Below are 21,480 nucleotides of genomic sequence, written 5' to 3' on the forward strand. Positions count from 1 at the left end.
GCATGCCAATTTCCCTAAGCCTTTGGATACCTTCTTCTACAGTATACCAAGGCAGGTCTGGTGCTTTAACTTGATTTAGTGTAGGCCACCTCATAATCCATGCTTCAGCAACTCAACCAAATAAACTATTAGATCGTCTCCTAACTTCTCCAGCTCAAACACTGAATGAACAATCTGTGTTAGTGGATCCATATCAATAAACTCAGACTGATCCACCTTTATGTTCCTTGCACCATTATCCCACACCCTTAATAGCCATTCCCATACATATTTCCCAGGTTTCTGTTTAAAAGTCAAGTAGTTCTTTTGGAGTGTAGCATACCTCCTCCTGGGTCACACTTTGTACTTCACCTTTTGGGGCTGGCTGGGACTTAAGCCTAGAAGCCAGAATTGGTAGTGTGGAATTGTTCTGAGAACATTCAGCATTGTCTTGTAAAGTATCTGCCTCACGTAATGCCCCAGGCAATGACTCAGGCAAGGGCTCTTTAGAGACAGCTGGGCTAGGGCTAATCTCATTAGATGGGAGTGGAGGGGCTAATGGTTTTTTGGGTAGGGTGGTTTAGCAGACAAACATGAAGTAATCTCTTCAGATGGGACTGGCTCTGCTGGCAGGTGTGATTCAATGAAATTTAGGGGCTCAGTGTCCCCAGCTTCCTGATTATCTGCCCATGTGTCCCCATTCCAAGTTTCAGGATCCCATTTCTTCCCAATCATTGCCCTTACTTTAACTTCAGACAACTTTCAAGGTTGGTAATTGAGCTGGCGTTGTAATTCAGCCACTCTTACAATAAGACTCTGGGTTTGGTTTTCGGCAATTTCAGCTCTGTTTCTACGAGAAATAAGGCTTTCTTTCAAAGCACAAGTGGAAGCCTTGAGGTCATTTATGCGGCACTTGAGCTTTGACTCTGAAGCCCTGAGCGCATCTCTTTCACCAGTTTGTCTAGCGAAAGTAGGACAAACCAACCAGCTTCCTTATACTTCTCATTCTGACAAAGCTGTAGAAAGGTATCACACGTGTGTTCACCCTGAGCCTTGCCTTTCACCAATACCTGATCTACTGGTGGTGATATTTTGCGTATTTGTATCGCCACCTCACGCCACGGACTAGCAGTGCCCTCTTTCCTGCTGGAAGCAGAGTCATCAACATAATCTTTAAGACTAACTAGACTTGAGAACCAATTTAGAAAACTCATCCTTACAATTTTGTTTCTCTAGAACCACTCTCAGTATCAAATGTCTTAGGCTGGGTTCTCTAAAGAAGCAAAACCAGTAAAGCGTATAAGTATATATAGGGAGAGACTTATATCAAGGAAACAGCTCACGCGATTGTAGAGGCTAGAACGTCCCAAGTCCGTGGATCAGGGTAGAGGCCTCTCCCAGTTCACAGAGCTGCAGAAGCTGGCGAGCTCAAGATCAGCAGGTCGGAGAGCAGGGCTCCCGCTCACAGGCTGTGAAGGTCGACAAATTCCAAGATCAGCAGGCAAGACCACAAGGTTTCTCCTGATTCATGTAGCTGCAGGGGTTGACGAACCCAAGATCGGCAGGTCAGAGAGCAAGGCTCCGCTCACTACGCTGTGAAGATCGACGAATCCCAAGTTCGGCAGATGAGCTGACCGCTCAAGTCCCAAGAACCGGAGGTGGATGACAGGAGGCAGCCGCAGGATCCAGAGAGAGCAAACAGCCGGAACGTCTGCTTATATTCATGTGCAGGCCACACCCACAAGGAAACTCCCTTTTGTCTGATTGGCTACTCACAGTATATTCAATCATGGGAGTGATCACGTATAAACACTGAGAATCATGGCCCAGCCAAGCTGACACACAATCTTAACTATCACAGTATTTAATGTAAATTCTCGTTTATCTAGAATCCAAACAACTAGACATGCGAAATACACATTTTCATAAAGTTGAGCAATGTGTTTTCATAATGCACATGCTGATGCAAGATCCTAGAGTGAATTCTGTATCAAACGTTAAATAATGCCCAGATGCCCAGTATGGTTTTAATGGTAAATGTATTTCATTAATACAGTGCTTGTTTTCAAACAGTAGTATATAATTCATACGAAGTAGCAAATAGACTACTCCTAACCACCCAACATAAGTTTTACTGAACTTATCATATTAATGTATTAAATAGAAATTCTTTTGTTTTTTTAAAGAATTATTTTATCGTGTTTTTGGTGGAAGTTTACACAGCAAATCAGGTTCCCATTTGACAATTACTACAGAAATTGTTCAATATTTCTTACATTTTTCACAATGTGTCAACGTTCTCTTTGTGTTCTAGTTGTTCCATTTTTAGTACTCTAGTTTCCCTGTACCCTTATCTTTTCATCTTTGCTTTAGAGTAATTGTTGACTTTTTGGTCTCACACAAATGGTTTTTTTAATGGAGCACTGTACTTACAGATGTTGTTGCTGTGTGCCATCAAGTTGATTCCAACTCATAGTGACTCTATAGGACAGGGCAGAACTGCCCTATAGTAAATAACAATTCTTTAATGATCAATATGTTTAAAGAAAAAACCAAACCCATTGCTGCTGAGTTGATCCCAACTCACAGCGACCCTACAGGACAGAGTAGAACTGCCCCATACGGTTTCCAAGGAGCACTGGTGGATTCGAACAGCCAGCGTTTTGGTTAGCAGTCGAGCTCTTAACCACTGCACCACCAGGGCTCTGCTTAAAGAAAAACCAAACCCATTGTCATCAAGTTGATTCCAACTCATAGTGACCCTACAGGACAGAGCAGAACTGCCCCAAAGAGTTTCCAAGGAGAGCCTGGTGGAGTCGAACTGCTGACCTTTTGGTTAGCAGCCATAGCACTTAACCACTATACCACCAGGGTTTCTGCTTAAAGAAAAGAGAATCTGAAAATATGGATCAGGTATGACCTCTGCTGGTAACTTTTATGTAGTGTTACCAAGAGGCTTAGCAGATTTTTATTCAGCTCCTACTATAAAGATACCTCATTTCAATGTAACTACTATTGGTATAGGGGTCACTATGAGTCAGAATCGACTCAACGGCAATGTGTTTGGTTTGGGTTTTGGTAGCCTCTGAGTAGAACAGTAGTGGCAATGCTTTTAATTCCTGCCTCCTAATAAAATATATCTGGATATCCATTTTATATGCCATAACAAAACTGTTGCCATACTTTTTAGCTGGGGACTCTTCCTTCAAATAAGATCTTAACCTACCCATTATATGAAATTCTAGGATAGACAAATGCATAGAGACAAGAGTAGGTTAGTGGTTACCAGGGGCTGAGGGGAGGGAGGAATGGAAAGTTAATGCTTAAAAAAAAAAAGAAGTGGGGAGGAAAAAAAAAAAAAAAGGCAACTGACTAGGAGGGAAAAAAAAAAAACAAGTAGGAGATTTTCACAGGGCTTTGAACTGGTTTGCACCAGTTCAGTCATGGCCGACAAAGCAAAACTGGAACAGACCCGAATTTTTACAATTTGGGTGATCCGGAAAGATAACCGGAACAGGAAAAATTACTGGTTGAAGCGCTAGAATGGGAGACTTGGAAGAAGCGTAGTGAGCCCTTTCAGGAGAGTGGTGCATGAGACTGGATTATTGGCAGGACTCTGGAGAGTGACACACATTCAAAGCAGCGTGGTTAGCAACCATCTTTGAGCAGGGCATGACTATTTCTTTTCTTTTCACTGTTGTAGTCTAAATGAAGTTTACATTTCAAGTTAGTCTCCCATACAAAATTTTATACAGTTATGTGACCCTAATTGCCCACCCCATTCTGCGACAGCACACTCCTCCTTTCCGTCCCTGATTCCCCATGTCCATTCAACCGGTTCCTAACCCTCTCTGGCTTCCCATCTCACCTTGGACAGAAGCCTCCCCTTTGGTCTCTTGTATCTACTTGAGCTAAGAGGCACACTCCTCACGAGTATCATTTTATGTCCCACAGTCCAGTCCAATCCCTGTCTAAAGAGTTGGCCTTGGAAATTGTTTCAGTTCTGGGCTGATAAGAGAATCCAGGGGCCATACTTTCCAGGGTACCTCCAGTCTCAGTCAGACCATTAAGTCTGGTCTTCTTACTAGAATTTGAGTTCTGCACCCCATCTTTCTCCTGCTCCATCAGGGACTCTCTGTTGTGTTCCCTGTCAGGGCAGTCATTGGTGGTAGCTGGGCACTAGCTAGTTCTTCCAGTCTCAGGCTGATGAAGTCTCTGGTTTATGTGGCCCTTTCTGTCTCTTCGGCTAATACTTTCCTTGTGTCTTTGGTGTTCTTCATTCTGCTTTACTCCAGGTGGTTGGGACCAATTGATGCATCTTAGATGGCTGCTTGCAAGCTTTTAAAACCCCAGACGCCACTCACCAAAGTAGGATGCAGAACATTTTCTTAATAAGCTTTGTTAGGGCATCACTAGTTCTGATTCTGCTCAAAATCCCACAGGCAAGAAATCTGGTTACTACGCATCGTGTACGCTGCCCTTGTTTTCTAAGAGTGAGATTAGGTTTCTAGCAGGGCCTCAACCCGTAATTTTTCCTGTTCTGGTTATTTTCTGGTTAACCCAAATTTAAAAAATTCAGGTCTGTGCCAGTTTTGCTTCATTGGCTGTGACTGATCCAGGAAGAACCGGTTCAAAGCCCGGGTTTTTCAAGGGAAGGGTTAGAGAAAGAGTATTTCTTGCAGAGGGAACTTGTGGGCAAAGGGGAAAAAAATCAAGTTAAATATTTGAATAAAATGTTAAAAAAATACAAATTCCTGGGCCATAACTCCAGATTTTTTTTTGACTATTTCAGGGCTAGAATATAAACTAGACTGTATACTCAAAAAAAAAAAAAAAAAAAAAAAAATCTCTGAGTAGGTTTTTTGTGGGGTAGACACTAACCAGCTGATTATAAAATTTATATGGAAAAGCAAAAGATCTAGAATAGTCAGAACAATTTCAAAAAAGAAGAAAAAAGTTGTAGGTCTTGCACCATCTCATTTCAAGGCTTACTATAAAGTTATAGTAAACAAAACAGGATGGCATTTGTGTAAGGATCGACATACAGATCAACGTAACAAAACAGAGTCCCAAAGTAGATCCACACATACATGGTCAATTGATTTACAACAAAAATACTGAAGTAATTAAATTCAGGAAAGGATAGTCTTTTCAACACAAAAAAATTTAACATCAATGATATCATGGACCTAAATGAAAAAGCTAAAACTATACAACTGTTCAAAAGAAAGCATAGGAGAATGTCTTGTGACCTTAGGGTGGGTAAGGATTTCTTAGATAGGACATAAAAAGTCCTAACTATAAAAGCAAAAATTGATATATTAGACTCATCAAAATTAAAAACTTATGTTCTTCAAAAGATACCATTAAGAAAACGAAAAGCCAAGGTACAGACTGGAGAAAATCTTCACAACACATACATTTGATAGAGGACATGTATCTAGAATATTTAAAGGATTTAAAATACAATAATAAGACAATTAACCCAATTTTTAAACAGGCAAAAAATTTGAAGAGACACATCACAGAAGATAATGAAATGGTCAATAAGCACATGTTGAATGCATGAAAAAAAGTTCAGTTGAGTATTTTTTAAATCTGAGTTCAGGACTTTACAAATTCAGGAGGGATAAAACCTGGCAAGACAGCAGTCTCTGTGGGGGAGAAAGGAGCCTTGGTGTCGTGGATTAAATTATGTCCCCCCAAAAATGTGTGTATCAATTTGGCTAGGCCATGATTCCCAGTATGGTGTGGCTGTCCTCCATTTTGTGATTGTAATTTTATGTTAAAGAGGATTAGGGTGGGATTGTAACATCCTTACTAAGGTCACTTCCCTGATTCAATGTAAAGGGAGTTTCCCTGGGGTGTGGCCTGCACCACTGTCATGGATTGAATTGTGTCCCTCAAAAATATCTGTCAACTTGGCTGGGTCATGATTCCCAGTATTGTATGACTGTGTACCATTTTGTAAATCTGATGTGATTTCCTTATGTGTTGTAAACTCTATCACTATGATGAGGTTATACTGATGAGGTCTACAAGATTGGAGAGTGTCTTAAACCAATCTCTTTTGAGATATAAAAGAGAGAAACGAGCAGAGACACATGGGAACCTCCTACCACCAAGAAAGCAGAGCCTGGAGCAGAGTGGGTCATTTGGACCTGAGGTTCCTGCGCAGAGAAGCTCCCAGACCAAGGGAAGATTGATGACATGGATCTTCCTCCAGAGCTGACAGAGAAGGCGTTCTCTTGGAACTGATGCCTTGAATTTGGACTTGTAGCCTACCGGACTGTTAGAGAATAAATTTCTCTTTGTTAAAGCCATCTACTTGTGGTACTTCTGTTATAGCAGTACTAGATATCTAAGACAACCACCTTTTATCTTACAAGAGATAAAAGGAAACGGAAGCAAGCAGAGAGTTGGGGACTTCATATCATCAAAAAAACAATGCCAGGAGTAGAGTGCATCCTTTGGATCTGGGGTCCCTGCGCGGAAAAGCTCCTAGTCGGGGGAAAGATTGATGAGAAGGCTGACAGAGAGAGAAAGCCTTCCCCTGGAGCTGATGCCCTGAATTTGGACTTCTAGCCTACTTTACTGTAAGGAAATAAAATTCTCTTTGTTAAAGCCATCCACCTGTGGTATCTGTTACAGCAGCACTAGATGACTAAGACACCCAGTGATGCAGTGGTTACGGGCTTGGCTGCTAACCGAAAGGTTGGCGGTTTGAATCCACCAGCTGCTCCACGGGAGAAAGATGTGGCAGTCTGCTTCTACAAAGATCACAGCCTTGGAAACCCTATGGGGCAGTTCTACTCTGTCCTACAGGGTTGCTATGAGTCAGAATGACTCCATGGCAACGGGTTTGGTTTGCTTTTAGCAAGGGCAAAAAAATCACATTGGGCTTACTAGATAGCAAAGTCAACATAAACCAAAGAATATCCTGACTACCAAAAAAAGTGAATTCAAGGTCACATTAATACAAACACATCAAGGAAGAACATTCCCCTGAGTTCTGTACTAGTCAGACCTCAGGTACAACATTATGTTCATGTCGGAGCAACATGGTTTTAGAGGGACAGACACTGATAAACTGAAACATATCTAACAAGAGTGACCAGAGTCTAGGAAACAGGAACAATATAAGTAATTAGGTATTCAGCTATAGCTGAGAAGTCAATGGAAAGACGCTTGGTACAGATCTTCAAAAAATGAAAGGGCTATCAAGTGAAAGAAGGACTATGCTTATTCTGCACAGATAGCAAAATGATCTAAACCAGGTGTTGGCAAAGTTTTCCTATAAGGGCCAGATAGTAAATATTTTTGGCTTTGTGGTCAATTACATTGTGTTACAACTACTCAACTTTGCTATTGTAGCAGGAAAGAACAAATGGGCGTGGTATGTTACAATAAAACTTTATTTACCCAAGCAGCCAGCAGGCTGGATTTGGCCAGTGGGCCATACTTTGTTGACCCCTGGTTTAAACCAACAGACAAAGTTAGAGAGAGGTGAATTTTGGTTCAATAGAAGAAACAATTTTTTTAACAGTTAGGGCTAGTCAAAAATGGAGGACTGTTATAGGAAGTAGATAATTTTCCAGTACTGGATATATACAGTAGAAAGCATTCCTCCACTGAGAGGGAAGCTAAGCTTCCGTTTTCGAACCCAGACATACCACAAGCATAATGGCCTAAAGATTCATCATCATCATCCTCTGTCCACACTGGAGTTGGGAATGTGTCAGCTCTGAGTCAGATTAATATCATGTCCATCTTCCCAGACTTAGTTTAGACCCATCCATAAGGGTCATCCCAGGAGCCAGAGGGCATTTTCCAAACATTCAACGTCTACTTCTCAATTACATTCTAAATATAAAAGTCATGTTTTACCTCTATTGTATAACCAAAGCTTCATAATTTTAAAAATTTTATTGCTCATAAGATTAGGGTTTGCTTCTCAACAACAGAAATAAAATAAATTATATATATATATAAAACAGACTGAAGTTTACTGCTGTACCTGTCACAAGGTAACCCTAAAAATGAGGATTTAAAAATATACCTACGTAAGAAATGAACCCAGGGACAGACTGCTAAAAGTACAAGTCTACCCATTAGATCATCTTTGTAATGATCTCCACAGGATATTTATGTTATTTTACTAAATTTTGAGTTTTAGCAAGTGAAGACACTGCAAGAAATTGTTTTCTTAACGAAATAAAAGAGATCTGATTCTAACTGGTCTAGCGTAGTGTTTCTTATACTACAGAGCAGTTTTTGAAACAGTGGAAATGAAGCCGATTCTTTAAAAAAAAAAAAAAAATAGAGTTGCTCTGGTTGAAGAGTATGGAGCCTGGCTTATTTGTTCACCTCCTCCAACATAGTCACATGGTCCCCCAAGATACTTCCTGAGAACCTCCAGTGTTCTCTGGAACACCATTTATAAACCACTTGTCTGCCCAATCAACAAAGACCCTCTGTAGAGGTAATCCTACAAAGTCATGTAAATCAGCTTCCAGAGGAAAACTTAACTTACCAATCGGGCTATAGACACCCTAAATGTCGGACATGCCATATGGAATCGGGGAATAGCAACATTAAAGATCTTGTCTTTAAAGTAAAGAAAGTGGAAGGTATAATATCCTTCCATATATCCTGATGTTGTAGAGAATGTGGTACAACTTGTGTATTCATATACCCGACCTGGGCTGATGATCGGAAATTCACCTGTAGAGACAATAGTAACAATTAAACCAAAGTATAAAATTCAGTTTTTCATTCCATCAAATAAGGAATGTCCTCTACAAGATTACGGAAACTATATAAAAGTATGTGCCCTATTACAAAAAAGGAATTTTATAACAGTAAATTTAAAAAAAATGTTAACAGTGATGGGATTATGAGTGAGTAATTTTATTCCTCTTTACTTTTTTTGGTATTCCTCAAATTTTCAACAATGCAGGGGGAAAATTTAGTAAAAATAAAAAAGGGCACATTTTATTTTTCAAAATGTTTTGAGGCAGTGAAGACACCATCTTTCAGACATGGATAATAAAAAATGTCACAGACATTAGTTCAAAGAGATAAGGGTAATCTAAGTGTTTAAAAGTAGCAAGAGACTAAAACATAAAGCTATGAATATTCATCTAAACATCCAGCCCAGACAATACAGCAATCGTAAAGGGAAGTTCAACAAACCAAATGACAAGAAAAGAATAAAGCTTTAATAAAATTCCTTAGCACTAGATCCTCAAATTATTACATAAACATGTAGAACATGAATCTATTCATGGCAATGGATTAGAACAACTTTAATTTAGACTGAACGCTATGTATGCTTAGGACTGATAACAGAAGTACACAGCTTAAATATTATATTATTTTCTGGCAGCGCATACTCAAAAACTGAAAAATCTGAGGGTTCAAAAACTTAAGATAATCATAATTTTAAAAATCTGAACGTCAATGGTAACTAGAGCTAACGATTGAAATCTACAAGCAATAAAAATCTATGCTATTAATTTTGACATTTACCTCCAAACTTTTTATAAAGGTGACCAACATGAAATTTATTTTCTTTCTGCCCTACGCCTTTTAACTCTACAGAATATGATAATAAGTAATTAACCCGATAAAGAAAATAAAGAACACAAGAAGAAAAGCAAGGAACCTAGGTGATCTACAGAATGCAAAATCAATCTTTGAATAATTGTGTTTGCTATAATTTTAGGAAAGTTAATGGTTAAGGGAGTAAACTCATAGGATAATGACTTCATACATTATATTCATTAAGCAATATTTACTGTAGTTAGGAGATGCCTGGAATCTATTATCTATCACACCGCAGACTCTAGCTACTAAAAAGATGCAGTCTTATCCATTAATTGCATCATGCATTCTCAAAGCTAAGTGTCACCCATGTACTCTCTAAAATTTCTTAGAAGCAACTGATGTATAAGCCTAAATCTTGGGTTACATACCGACCACTCCAGGTCCTTGAACTTCTTCTACATCACCTTTAGCATTTGTTATTCTCCAATAGCGACTGTCCAATTGACAAGCCTTCTCAGGAAGTGCATCCTTTGACATTTCAATCCTGGAGAAGAGAGGGGGGTGGTGAAACACAAATCTGGCCTCTGTGTTTTGTTTTCTTTTACAGTATTCAGGCTAACACTATGCGAGGAATTGCCAAAGGAGATTAAGAAATCCAAACCCAAAGCCTATGTTAATCATCTATTCCTGTAAGTTCTCAGAAATATTGGCCTAATCAGCCTGATCCCCCACAAAAATGCTTTCACTTCATTTTGTGCACTCGACTTTCAGTGAGGATCAACAATACAAAGGGCAACATAAAAATTTACAAACACAATGGTGACAATAATCTTTGCCTGTTCAAATAAAGATCATGACAAACTCTTTCTAGAATATAGTGCCATGAAAAACTTCTAAAGAACTGATAGGCCCATGGCTGCAGAGTGGCACTCCCCTGGCCAGAAGGTTCTGGGCACTCCAGACCAGCAGATTCCACGTCTATGTGGCCTTTGGCAGTGGCGGTCACTGAGGCCTTGCCTCCCGGGAGCCTGAAATGGCTGAAGTGCTGTCCCAGCATAAATCTGACTGCAGGTCTCTGGAGGACTACCTAAGCCAGCGCTTGCTGGTCTTTTTAGCCAAGCCAGAGACCATGCTGTCAGTTGCCCAATACAGATTAGGACAGTCCAATCCAACCTTTTAAAACTCCAGAAAGGCATTCAACAATATGTACTCAGGAAAAAACTACTGGGCTCACTTCTTTCTAAAGCACATAAGATTTATAGAGAATCTGAAGTCCAGAAACCCTTATATTCAATTGGATTCCCTGTTCCCAGACCTTTACTGTACTGCAGAGATGCTTCTATTACTGGAACAGAATTTTATGTGATGGAACACGTGCAAGGGAGAAAGTTTTGTGATTTCACAATCCCTAGAGTTAGCCCGACAGAGCGCTTGGCCATATACGTGGCCAGGATTGAAACCTTGGCTCTATTACATTCCTTGATGTACAGTCATTGCAGCTGGAGGGATATGGTAGAGAAGCTGGGTACTACAAAAGACAAGTATCAACCTGGACAAAGCAATATCAAGCCGCAGCTCATCAGGACATCCCTGCCATAAGCCAGCTATCTGACTGGCTAATGAAAAACTTGCCAGATAATGACAATGAAGAAAGCTTGATTCATAGAGATTTCAAACTAGATAACATAGTTTTCCACCCTAAAGAGAACAGAGTTATAGCAGTACTGGATTGGGAGCTTTAAATCATTGGTCATCCTTTGTCAGACTTAGCTCATCTTTCCCTGCTCTACGTTTGGTGAGGGACAGTTCCAATGATAAATCATAGTTCTTATTTTCAAGAAAATACAGGGATACCATCAATGGAAGAACTGATTTCAATATATTGCCACCACAGGAGAATTAATTCTGTTCTTCCTAAGTGGAACTTCTTTCTGGCTCTTTCATATTTTAAAATGGCTGGAATAGCACAGGGAGTCTACAGTAGATAACTTCTGGGAAATAATTCATCTGACAATAGCTTTTTGTTTGCCAATATTGTGAAACCTCTGGCAGAAACGAGATTATAACTCTCAAAAAGAACTTTTAGTACTGTACTGCCACAGATTGATGCTACTGGACATTTGTTTGTACAAACTAGGACAGGCCAAGAAGTTCTTACTACGGTGAAGCATTTCATGAAACAACAAATCCTTCCGGCTAAAAGGATGTAATTGAGTTCCATGTTCAAAATGGAAATTCTGTGGATAAGTGGAGAAAACCTTTAGGGATTGATAAAGTCAAGACAATGGCCAAAGCAGAGGGCCTCTGGAACTTGTTTTTGCCAGCTGTAAGTGGTCTCAGCCAGGTGGACTATGCCTTGATTGCTGAAGAAACAGGAAAATGCTTTTTGGCTCCAGATGTCTTTAACTGCCAAGCTCCAGACACAGGGAACACGGAGGTGCTGCACCTATATGGAAGTGAGGAATAGAAGAAGCAGTGGCTTGAGCCTCTTTTTCAAGGCAGAGCCCAGTGAAGCTTCAAGCGATGCCACGGATACTGAATGTAGCATCCAACAAGATGACAATAGCTATATAATTAACGGTAAGAAATGGTGGAGCAATGGAGTTCGAAGTCCAACATGCAAAACTGCAATTGGTATGGGAAGAACTGAAAATTCTCCTGAGTCCAGACACAAACACAGCATGATTCTTGCTCCTATCAATACACCTGGAGTAGAAGTAATAAGACCTTTGTTGGTTTTTGGCTACATGGATAGTTTGCGTGGAGGACATTTTGGGATCCATTTTAATTAAGTGCCGAATTCCTGTCACCAATTTAATACTAGGTGAAGGAAGGGGATTTGAAATTGCCCAAGGCTGCCTTGGACCTGGCAGAATCCACCACAGAAGACAGCAGGTTTGGCTGAACGTGTTTTACAGATCATGCGTGAACGTGCAACACAAAGGGTGGCCTTTAAGAAGAAACTATATGCACACGAGGCCGTGGCCTGCTGGATTGCTGAAAGCCACGCTGCCATCGACCAGATCCCCTTGTTGACCCTGAAAGCCGCACACAGCATCGACACTCTGGGCAGTGCCTGCCCTAAGGAGGAGACTGCAGTGATCAAAGTGGCTTCCCCTTGAGCAGTCTGCAAGTTCACTGAGCGATCCAAGTGTGCGGAGGTGCAGGTGTTTCCCAGGACTACCCTCTGGCTAGCATGTATGCCCTAATCCGAACTTTGTACTTTGTAGATGGGCTCAATGAAGCCAAAGGGCTGACGGCCGAAATGTTGGGTGGGTAATACCGCATATTGCTGGCAGAAACTCTCCTTTACACAAACTTAACCAGTTCCAACATTTGAAATGCATTATATTTTTCGAGCAACTTGAAAATAGTGTTAATTACTCACTTTTGGAATTGATTTTAGCATCAATTTTGATCAATGGGTTTCATAGATTTAAACAGGAAATTCCACAGCTGTTGTCATTCAGGCTAGTACTTAAATAGTTTAACATTTATTTTTTTAAACACTAAACTGTAAAGAGATCATGAAAACAACTAGAGCACTACAGCACAGGCATAAAAATATCTTCACTTTTTGATTTTCAGGAATTGTTCTGTGTAATACTCAAGCAATATTTAATCACTGCATTGTAAAATTACAGTGGGACTTCTTTTTGGATACTGGTTTTAGGGGTTGATTTAACACTGTAAACCAACTGGAGAAAGTTAAGTATTTTAATAGATGTTTGCACTGGAGAAGGAAGCATGACTAATGGGTTGCTTTAGAATTCATATCATTATAAGCCTCTTTATAATTCAACAGGAAACATTCATGCATGAAATCTGAACATGGTATAAAGTTTACTAGAAAACATGGCATATTGTGAGAAAATTTAATTAAGCATAATTTAAATTTGTTATAAAAATGTTGATGAGATTAGTTGGACAGTCTAAGCCACAAAAAGTTATACAGCTTTGAGTTTAAAGACAGTCCACTCCGAATGCAATTCTATTAATAGTAAACACCTGTAAACATCCTGTGGCTGTCTAAAATCAGCAAAGTCCAATACAGTAGCCATTAGCCCCATGAGGCTCTTGGGCACTTGAAATGTGACAAGTGAGACAGGAACTGAAGTTTTAAAAATTTTAATAAATTTAAACAAGATATTCGACTCAGTGGAAAACTTTTAAGTATGCTTGGAATAAGCTGGGAACATTAGTCTGCTTTTTCAACTAACTTTTATGAAATCTAAATACAAAGCAAATATTTTAAATGAAAATTTAGCACCCAAATTAAGAAATGCCAAATTTTGAAGACTTAGTATGAAAAAAATATAAAATATATCATTAATACCTTTTTACATTGACTACATGTTGCAAAGACAATATTTTGGATATATTTGGTTAAATAAAATATATTATTAATTAAAAAAAAAAGGAATTGATAGCCATTCTTTCATTACAAGGTTATACAACCCATTTCCCTTTTTTCCATTAGCTGCTAGAAAGCTCACAGCAAAATGCCACCATTCAGTTACTGGGATTACACCTTGATTCTGTTTCCCAGTACTGTTATCTCCCTTTCTATAGGAATCTGTCATCTCTTATTTTAAGTACCCTATAAGCACATGTAAGTATTTTTATTTTAAGCATATCTCAGTCGTAGCCAAAAACAAAAAACATTGCCGTCGAGTTGATTCCGACTCATAGTGACCCTATAGGACAGAATAGAACTGCCCCCTAGGGTTTCCAAGGCTGTAATCTTTACAGAAGCAGACTGCTACATCATTCTCCCACGGAGACGCTGGTGAGTTAGAACTGCCAACGTTTCAGTTAGCAGCTCAGCACTTAACCACTGTGCCACCGGAACTCCTATCTCAGTCCTAGGCAGAACCTAAATTATACAATTAAAACAACAAACATCTATACATCTGGGACTAGACATATCAGAGATATTTCTAGGCTGCATCATGATAAGTATACAATATCAAAATCTTAGCATGCTTCCTGGTAAGTCCACAACACTAAAACACTGTATAAATGAGTGTATGCATATTTTATAATATATACATATATAACATATTATAAAATATATAAAAATGTTTTAAGTATGTTTAATCCTTTAAGACAATGAGTTACCTTTGTGTCACAGCACAGAGAACTTCTCATTAAAGAGAATTAAAAATATTGGTTTTTAACCAAATCCAATGCTTAAAAAACCATGTTTAACATGCAGGAAGCATTTAATAAATATTTACTAGATTTTTAGTTGAATATAAGCCAGATAAAATTTAAAATGCCTTTATCTTGAGCAACTTGATAGCTTCTAGAATACATTATAACTCATACACAGCTTTAACTGTACCTGTATACTGTACCTGGCACAATGCTTTATACACAGAACATTTGCAATAAATGACTTAAACAAGTTAGAGAGTAATGTAAACTCAAGGTACTCACAAATACTATATTATAAAAAATTCTGTTAACCACCTTCCTCCAAACTTCAGCAAGAAGCTGCCTTTCAAAATGTGTTTCACATATGTCAAATGGGGCAAAATCAACATACCCATGAGCTATATCCCATGATTAACTGAAAGATGACCCCATTTAAAATTCTCACCTGATTCGGTATGTGAAGAAATAGTGGGGAGGATGTACAGAGCTAAGTTCTGGCAGAAATGATGTGGAAACTGAAACTGTAATATCCCCAGTTGTTGCTACACACTCTGGATCATGAACATATCTAGGTAATTAAAAACATTTTTAAATTTTTAATCAACTAATTTCAATTCTATAAAAGATTTAAGTATACAATGCAAAATAGCTTATACTTTAAAATCAAAAATTTAAATCACATTAAATTATGTTTTGGACCTTACAGGTATAGTCCTATTGAGCTTAGAAGAAAAGTAGTAGTTATAACTAGAAAACTTCGGCAACTCTGGATCAGTAATGACAGCAGTCTGAGGTTCAGTGATCAATGGTTCAAATAATAGATCAGGAATTAGTTTGGAAACTAAAATAGTTGGTTTTCAGAGCTAAGGAAACTTTTGTGACATCTGAAAACCCACCTACACCCTATAAATTGTGGCTCTGACCAGAAAAAAAAAAAAAAAAAGGGTTCGTATATTGCTCCTAGAGAACTACAATGTATAAATCAATCTATCGTTTCTGCAAATCCAGCCGTTGTGAATTAACTTACCTCTAATACTATCTACAATACCTAAATGTTCTATTTGGAGATAATAATTTTTACCAGGAGTTAATAGTTACCAACTTGCTATTCAGAGTAAATCTACTAATTGGCACACAGAATCCCCTGCAAAATAAACTATGTAGCTACTATAAAGCCACAGCTTCTAAATCAAAATCTGTTTGTTTTTTTTTTTTCTCTTGATTCTTCAAAATAAGAAAAATATTTGTTGTTCAAATGTTTGGGCATTTTGGCTTTAACGTGAGGATATGATAGTGAGACTTAAGATAATGTTAGGTTCTGTTATTATTATCTCTCTTGGGAAATTTCACCTTATGATATGGGACTTTTTTCTGATTTACAATCATCCCAATCTAAAAAGCCCCGACTGAAATACCTGAAAATTTGGTCTCTGATGATAGGGAAGCCACCTGACACAACATTGTTGACATAAGAAGTAAACCAGTCCGTAAAAGTAGCACCTAGAAACAAGAATGGAAAAAAGAAGAAAGATCGTTTTTGTAAAATACAGGACACAATTTATAATTTCTCTCTGCTTAAGATGTAAAACCAAACCTGGAAACATTTCTAGATATAATTCTACTAGTCTTTTATCAGGTCAATTTCTGTTCTCAATTCTATCTACATTATTCCCTTGGGATTCAGCTACGAAACAAAAGTTTGGAGGTTTGAATCCACCCAGAGATGCCTTGGAAGAAAGGCCTGGTGATCTACTTCTGAAAAACCAGCCATTGAAAACACTATGGGGAGTGCCGTTCTACTCTGACACATATGGAGTCACCATAAGTCAGAAGGGACTCAATGGAAACCAAGGAGGAGGAGCTCACATAAATTAGGGTGAGCTGAAAACTTAGGCCTAAGCTTAAAAGCTTTTCATAGCTTGCGAGGGTGAGGTCTTCTTGTAGTATACCACAAACCTGGCACAAGCCATAGTAGGGAATTACTATTCTTTTCAAGGTTCCAATTAGGAGATAGAATTTAAGAGACCCCCTACCTGCGAGGCACCTTTACTATCAATATACGGGGATGTTTAATATGTGCCGGTGATGCCTTTACAAGTAGAATGGGGAGTCAGGAAGCTTCTCTTAAGTGAGCAAAATCTAAGCAAAACAAGATTGAATGAATAACAAAGGGGTAAGCTGCACTTGCATACAAATGGAAGGGTTCTTCAAAACCTATAAGAAATACCCTTTTAAGACCAAGAAAAATGAGATGTGTTAGCGAGTTTATGAAGCACACAGCTTATACTGGTCTCTGAAGACTGCTGCTTCCGAGGTCTCTAATATGACATAACAGTATCTTACTATAGCATTGGCCTCAAAAGAGAAAGTATAAAGTTGTTTTACATATCTCCATCTCCAGAGTATACATTAATCTGATAGACAGAAAATACATGTGCATGTTAAGGGACCATATACCCTTTCATGGTGATTCTATACATTTTACTGTTCTACATCAGAGTCCTAAGAGCATACGATTGTACAGGGCATGGCTTTTTTCCCAAATAAAAACCAAATTCAAACAAAATACAAGTGCTGTTCTAATGGGAGCTGAGGTGTATTATTTTATCAGTAACAAGCCTTAAGAAGTCCAAGAATAAAATTGCCAGCTGCTCAAGTAACTGTAAAAGTTTTTTACTAATTTAATTTTTTTGAGGAGGAGGAAAAAAGGAAAAGACTTTTCTTTCTCTTACCAATGATAAACATGTCAATAGCAGCTGGATTCCGAGCCATTTGGTCCTAGGTGAGAAAAAGAATGTTATAACTGATAAAAGTACATCTTACTTAATTTCTCAGTGTTCTTTACCTGTATCCTTCGAGACAGGGCAAAACAGATAAAAATAAGTGCTCCAACCAATTCTCAGACATTCCTCACACTTTTCAGTTCCTCCTCTTCTGCTTTCTTTATCTGGACTCTCACTATAAAGCCTTTAGAATAATAGTTAAAATGCTAAATAGAATTAACTGTTATAATGAACTAAGAAATTATCCTTCATGAAAACAATTAGGAAGTTAAGGTAAGAAGATACATGGCCTATTATCCTTGAAGAAAAAGCTTTGGATTCAGAGTCAAGGGACCTGAACAATTCCAGGTTAGTCACCTCTCAGTAAATGAAGAGACTAGCCACCACCCTGCCAAACTTAAAGACGTGTGAAGTAAAAAATGAGATACAAGATGTTAAAATGCTTAGGGGGAGAAAAAAAAAAAGCTATGTAGGCTCTTTACATATTTAAAATGTTATATGGAGATACTTGTCTCAGGTAACTATAAAAACCACTTTCTATCCTATAATCCTCTTTTGAGTCAAAAGTTCACTTCTAGGCAAAATGAAGGCAGAGGCTCTGTAACTGAGAAATTACTGAGAACAGCTGAAGAAAAAAGAATGAAATCAAATACTGTGATATTTTCTGTTGTCACACTACAATTGTAATAAACATCTCCTATAAAAGAGTATATTTTTAGACAACTCAAATACCTACTGAAAAGAGTTTAAGTTTTTACTGTACTCAGAGCGTGGAATCAAAGGATGTTCAAAACCTAACTTTTAAAAAATGTAGAAAAGTATAATACAATTAATTACTTCAACAAAAGGCTCCCCATTAGTTTTCCTTAAACTTAAAATTTTTTAACACAAATAACGGCTTTTTCTCTGTATATACTATAGTTCGCATTACTTGTCCATTGGTAAAATTTTCTTCTGGCATTTTATGCCATGTCAGAATATTAGCCCTCTAGTTAGATAGGTCTGTGATAAATTGCATAATGCTTTACACCTAACACTACATGCTGAAAATATCTAATGCACACATATTACACAATCATCAGAACATATCTCAATGCCACATTTGACCACAGTTCCTACTTACTGGACACTGGTAGAAAACTTCATTTTTGTTTCGGCCTTCTGCAGCTTCCACTGCTATGTATTGGCTCAAACCAGTATGTATGCAAAAAGTTAAAGGGAGACAATATTTCAGTCCCTGTCTCTGCTGGAATCCTCCGGCAGCTGTATCAACATCTAGCAAATCCTCAGACCGATAGTGATTAGACAGTGCCATACTTCCCAACAACCTGAAGAGAATACAGACTCAAACGTTTAATAGATTGTCGTGCCAAACAAACAGCTGTGACTTTGAAAAATAACAATTTTATTGATTTGATGAACAATAATTTCACAATGGCAACTTTGTAAGTACTGATCAATATGCCTATTCTAAACCAGGAATAGCACAAATACTACAATTTCTAGATATTAAATCTAAACTCTTCTGAGTGGAAATAAGATGTTGATTTAAATTAAAAGTCTAAATTCCAGCCCTTTTAAAAAGAAATAGTTTTATTGCTTTCAAGTATATAAAAGAATCTAGCTTGATATGTTTTGCCATATAGGTGGGTATGATTAATTTAATATTTAAAAGGATAAATTCTCTCTGAAACCTTTATTTTGACACAACCTTTACCTTACCCTATCTATACCAGGTAGTATAAATATAAATCAGCCTAAACCTTGTCCAAATTTTCATAAATCATGAATGTCTGGGGTTTAAACTAACCTCACTGCATATATATAACAGTAACACAGGTCTCAAGATCTACCTGGTCCTTACAAGATTCCTATCCTAAGTCTCACTGCTTCGGCTATGTATACGTAAAAATCCCTCGGCTGAAATTCACGACCTGTTTTCTAAGTCAGCTTCGAGCAACTCTTTTATCAAAGTTCTCTCCTATTTATTCTTGAAATATGACAATTTTTCAACTTTATCAAGTTTCAGTTCAATGGGAAAATAGACTAGGGGGAAAAAAAGTCAACAACTTAGGCTTATCTAGTCCTAACTGACTTCTAGTTCTGACGATACCCATACTTGATTTCTGAATACTACCTTGTGATCTCAATATTATGACCTCTAGGATACTCTGTACTCACTTAACTCTGATCTGAAGTGATAACAGATCCCCACAGGATTCTTCACACATAAAGGGACACCAGGTACCAATAAGAACAATGCAAAGTTCTCCCTAAATTCTTATTAGCATTTCACAAATGCAATGTCTCTCAAATAGCTTAATTTTATAAAAGTACAAAAGGTACTTTCAACTTTTAAAACTGTGAGCAAATCTGACAGCTAACTGCAGGGTCTGCTTTTATCAAAAGGTTTCACAATGAATACTTTATCTTTTAAAGGTGAGTTAAAAGAGACCATTCAATTATAGGCTGTGCTGGAATGTGACAAAACTCTACCTTCTTTACTTTAATGTATGCTGTTCTGATCAGAATATTGCTTTTAATGTATATGATACAGAGAATCTGCATCAAGCTCCCCAAAACAATTTACCTCACCTAACTAACACTGCAAGGGCTCTCAACAGTTTTAGTTAACATACCCTCCCGTACACATCTATTCTACGTCCACAGCCTTCATCTCCAAGCAGACTTCACTTTAACCATAAGAATGTGTTGGTAGAAATGATGCTTTCAAGAGACATATTTATTTTGGTAAAATCAAACTCAAGCTACATATTTCTGTCTTATTGGTTGCTATAAAAAGGAAGAGGGAATTCCCATACTCCTTCAATCTGTTAAGGGTAATTACAAATACAATTGCTTACTTTCATTCTAGAAATTAACTTGCATCATTAAAATAACCAAAGCTAGGACCATCTTACCCAGGAACCACTAACTTCTGCCCATTGTGGATACGATACGAACATCGATAATCATCAGGAAGCTTGCAACCAATCTGCGCTTCCACAGCATCTAGGTCTTCCTCTCGAGCACCCTCTGCAAATACACAAAAAAAACTAATTGTGAAGAAACAATAAGGATTAAGTCTAAGAAGAAATATCATCTATCTGCTAACCAATGAAACAATCTTAGAGCAAGTGAATCCTGTACAAAATGTACTGCCAAAATAAGGAAAATGAATAGAAAATTCAGAGAAACATTGTATCTTTTTAGATTGATTTTGCCATTTGAAGCACTGAGGAAGCAAATTCCTTGGTTTCCTCTCAAGAGCGAGAACACTGGCACTAAGTATGGAAAGATGGGCACCAATGAGTTCCACAATAATGTTTTTTACATTTTAAGGCAAACTTTACATTAGGTCTTATTTTCCTAAATCTGATATACTCATGCTTCTTTGTTTATTAAAACAAACCAGTGGCATCCAGAAATTCTCTACACTGATGCTGCTCAAGAGTCTTAATGTAGCCTCATAATGTAAACTATAGGACATAAGGTGTAGGTTCATACTGTGAGGGGGCTGTTAACCTGCATTCTATTTTGCATGTTTGTAACCTTGCATATACTCTAGCTTTAAAAAGCAGGAAGCAATTAATACCAAGAGAAAAGATCCACTTCCAGCAATGGCCCACCAGGCCCAAGAGCCACCAATCCTGCTGAAAACAACTAGAGAAGCTGAACAACAATAACGAAAAAATGGTTTAAAGTGTTTGCAGAACTACCAAGGCAATGAGAATGGCTGGGTTCAGAAGAAGGAAACTAAGAGAGGGTAGTCCAGCATTCGCAGCAACCTCGTCTTTGAGGCAACTGCAGATGCTGCAAGCAAACATGAGGCTGAAGAGCCGAGAAACTGAGCATAGTTTTCAGCAGTAATACAGGGCTGGAAGGTAAAAGCTTGGAGTACAGGGTCCACAAAGGAGAAAGGGACCAGGTAAAACCTGAGGCTTTTTGGCTGGGATCCTGAGAAGCCACTTCCTAGAATTAAAGGTGAACTGAAAATAGACTAGCCCTT

General features: G+C 38.1%; 1 protein-coding gene and 1 pseudogene across 2 annotated transcripts in view; one reads left to right on the plus strand and one right to left on the minus strand.

Annotated features, from left to right (window-relative positions):
* FBXO3 (F-box protein 3) overlaps nt 1-21,480 on the minus strand; it is a 47,469-nt gene that overhangs the window by 1,404 nt on the left and 24,585 nt on the right. The window contains exons 4-11 of one of the 2 annotated variants that reach the window (XR_002825215.1): nt 20,393-20,507; nt 18,595-18,799; nt 17,421-17,466; nt 16,104-16,188; nt 15,134-15,256; nt 9,957-10,072; nt 8,513-8,703; nt 7,653-7,842 (exon numbers count right to left, since the gene is read on the minus strand). Coding sequence is in view for 1 of the 2 variants with exons in the window: in XM_004369775.2 (XP_004369832.1) it covers nt 8,513-8,703; nt 9,957-10,072; nt 15,134-15,256; nt 16,104-16,188; nt 17,421-17,466; nt 18,595-18,799; nt 20,393-20,507 (881 nt within the window). In the remaining variant the exon portion in view is untranslated. The remainder of the gene's footprint in view (nt 1-7,652; nt 7,843-8,512; nt 8,704-9,956; nt 10,073-15,133; nt 15,257-16,103; nt 16,189-17,420; nt 17,467-18,594; nt 18,800-20,392; nt 20,508-21,480) is intronic. The other variant, XM_004369775.2, reaches the window with a different exon arrangement.
* On the plus strand, nt 10,079-15,013 carry LOC105756532 (acyl-CoA dehydrogenase family member 11 pseudogene; annotated as a pseudogene).

The sequence above is a fragment of the Trichechus manatus genome, unplaced genomic scaffold (assembly GCF_000243295.1).
Source record: "Trichechus manatus latirostris isolate Lorelei unplaced genomic scaffold, TriManLat1.0 scaffold00006, whole genome shotgun sequence".
NCBI classification, from domain to species: domain Eukaryota; kingdom Metazoa; phylum Chordata; class Mammalia; order Sirenia; family Trichechidae; genus Trichechus; species Trichechus manatus.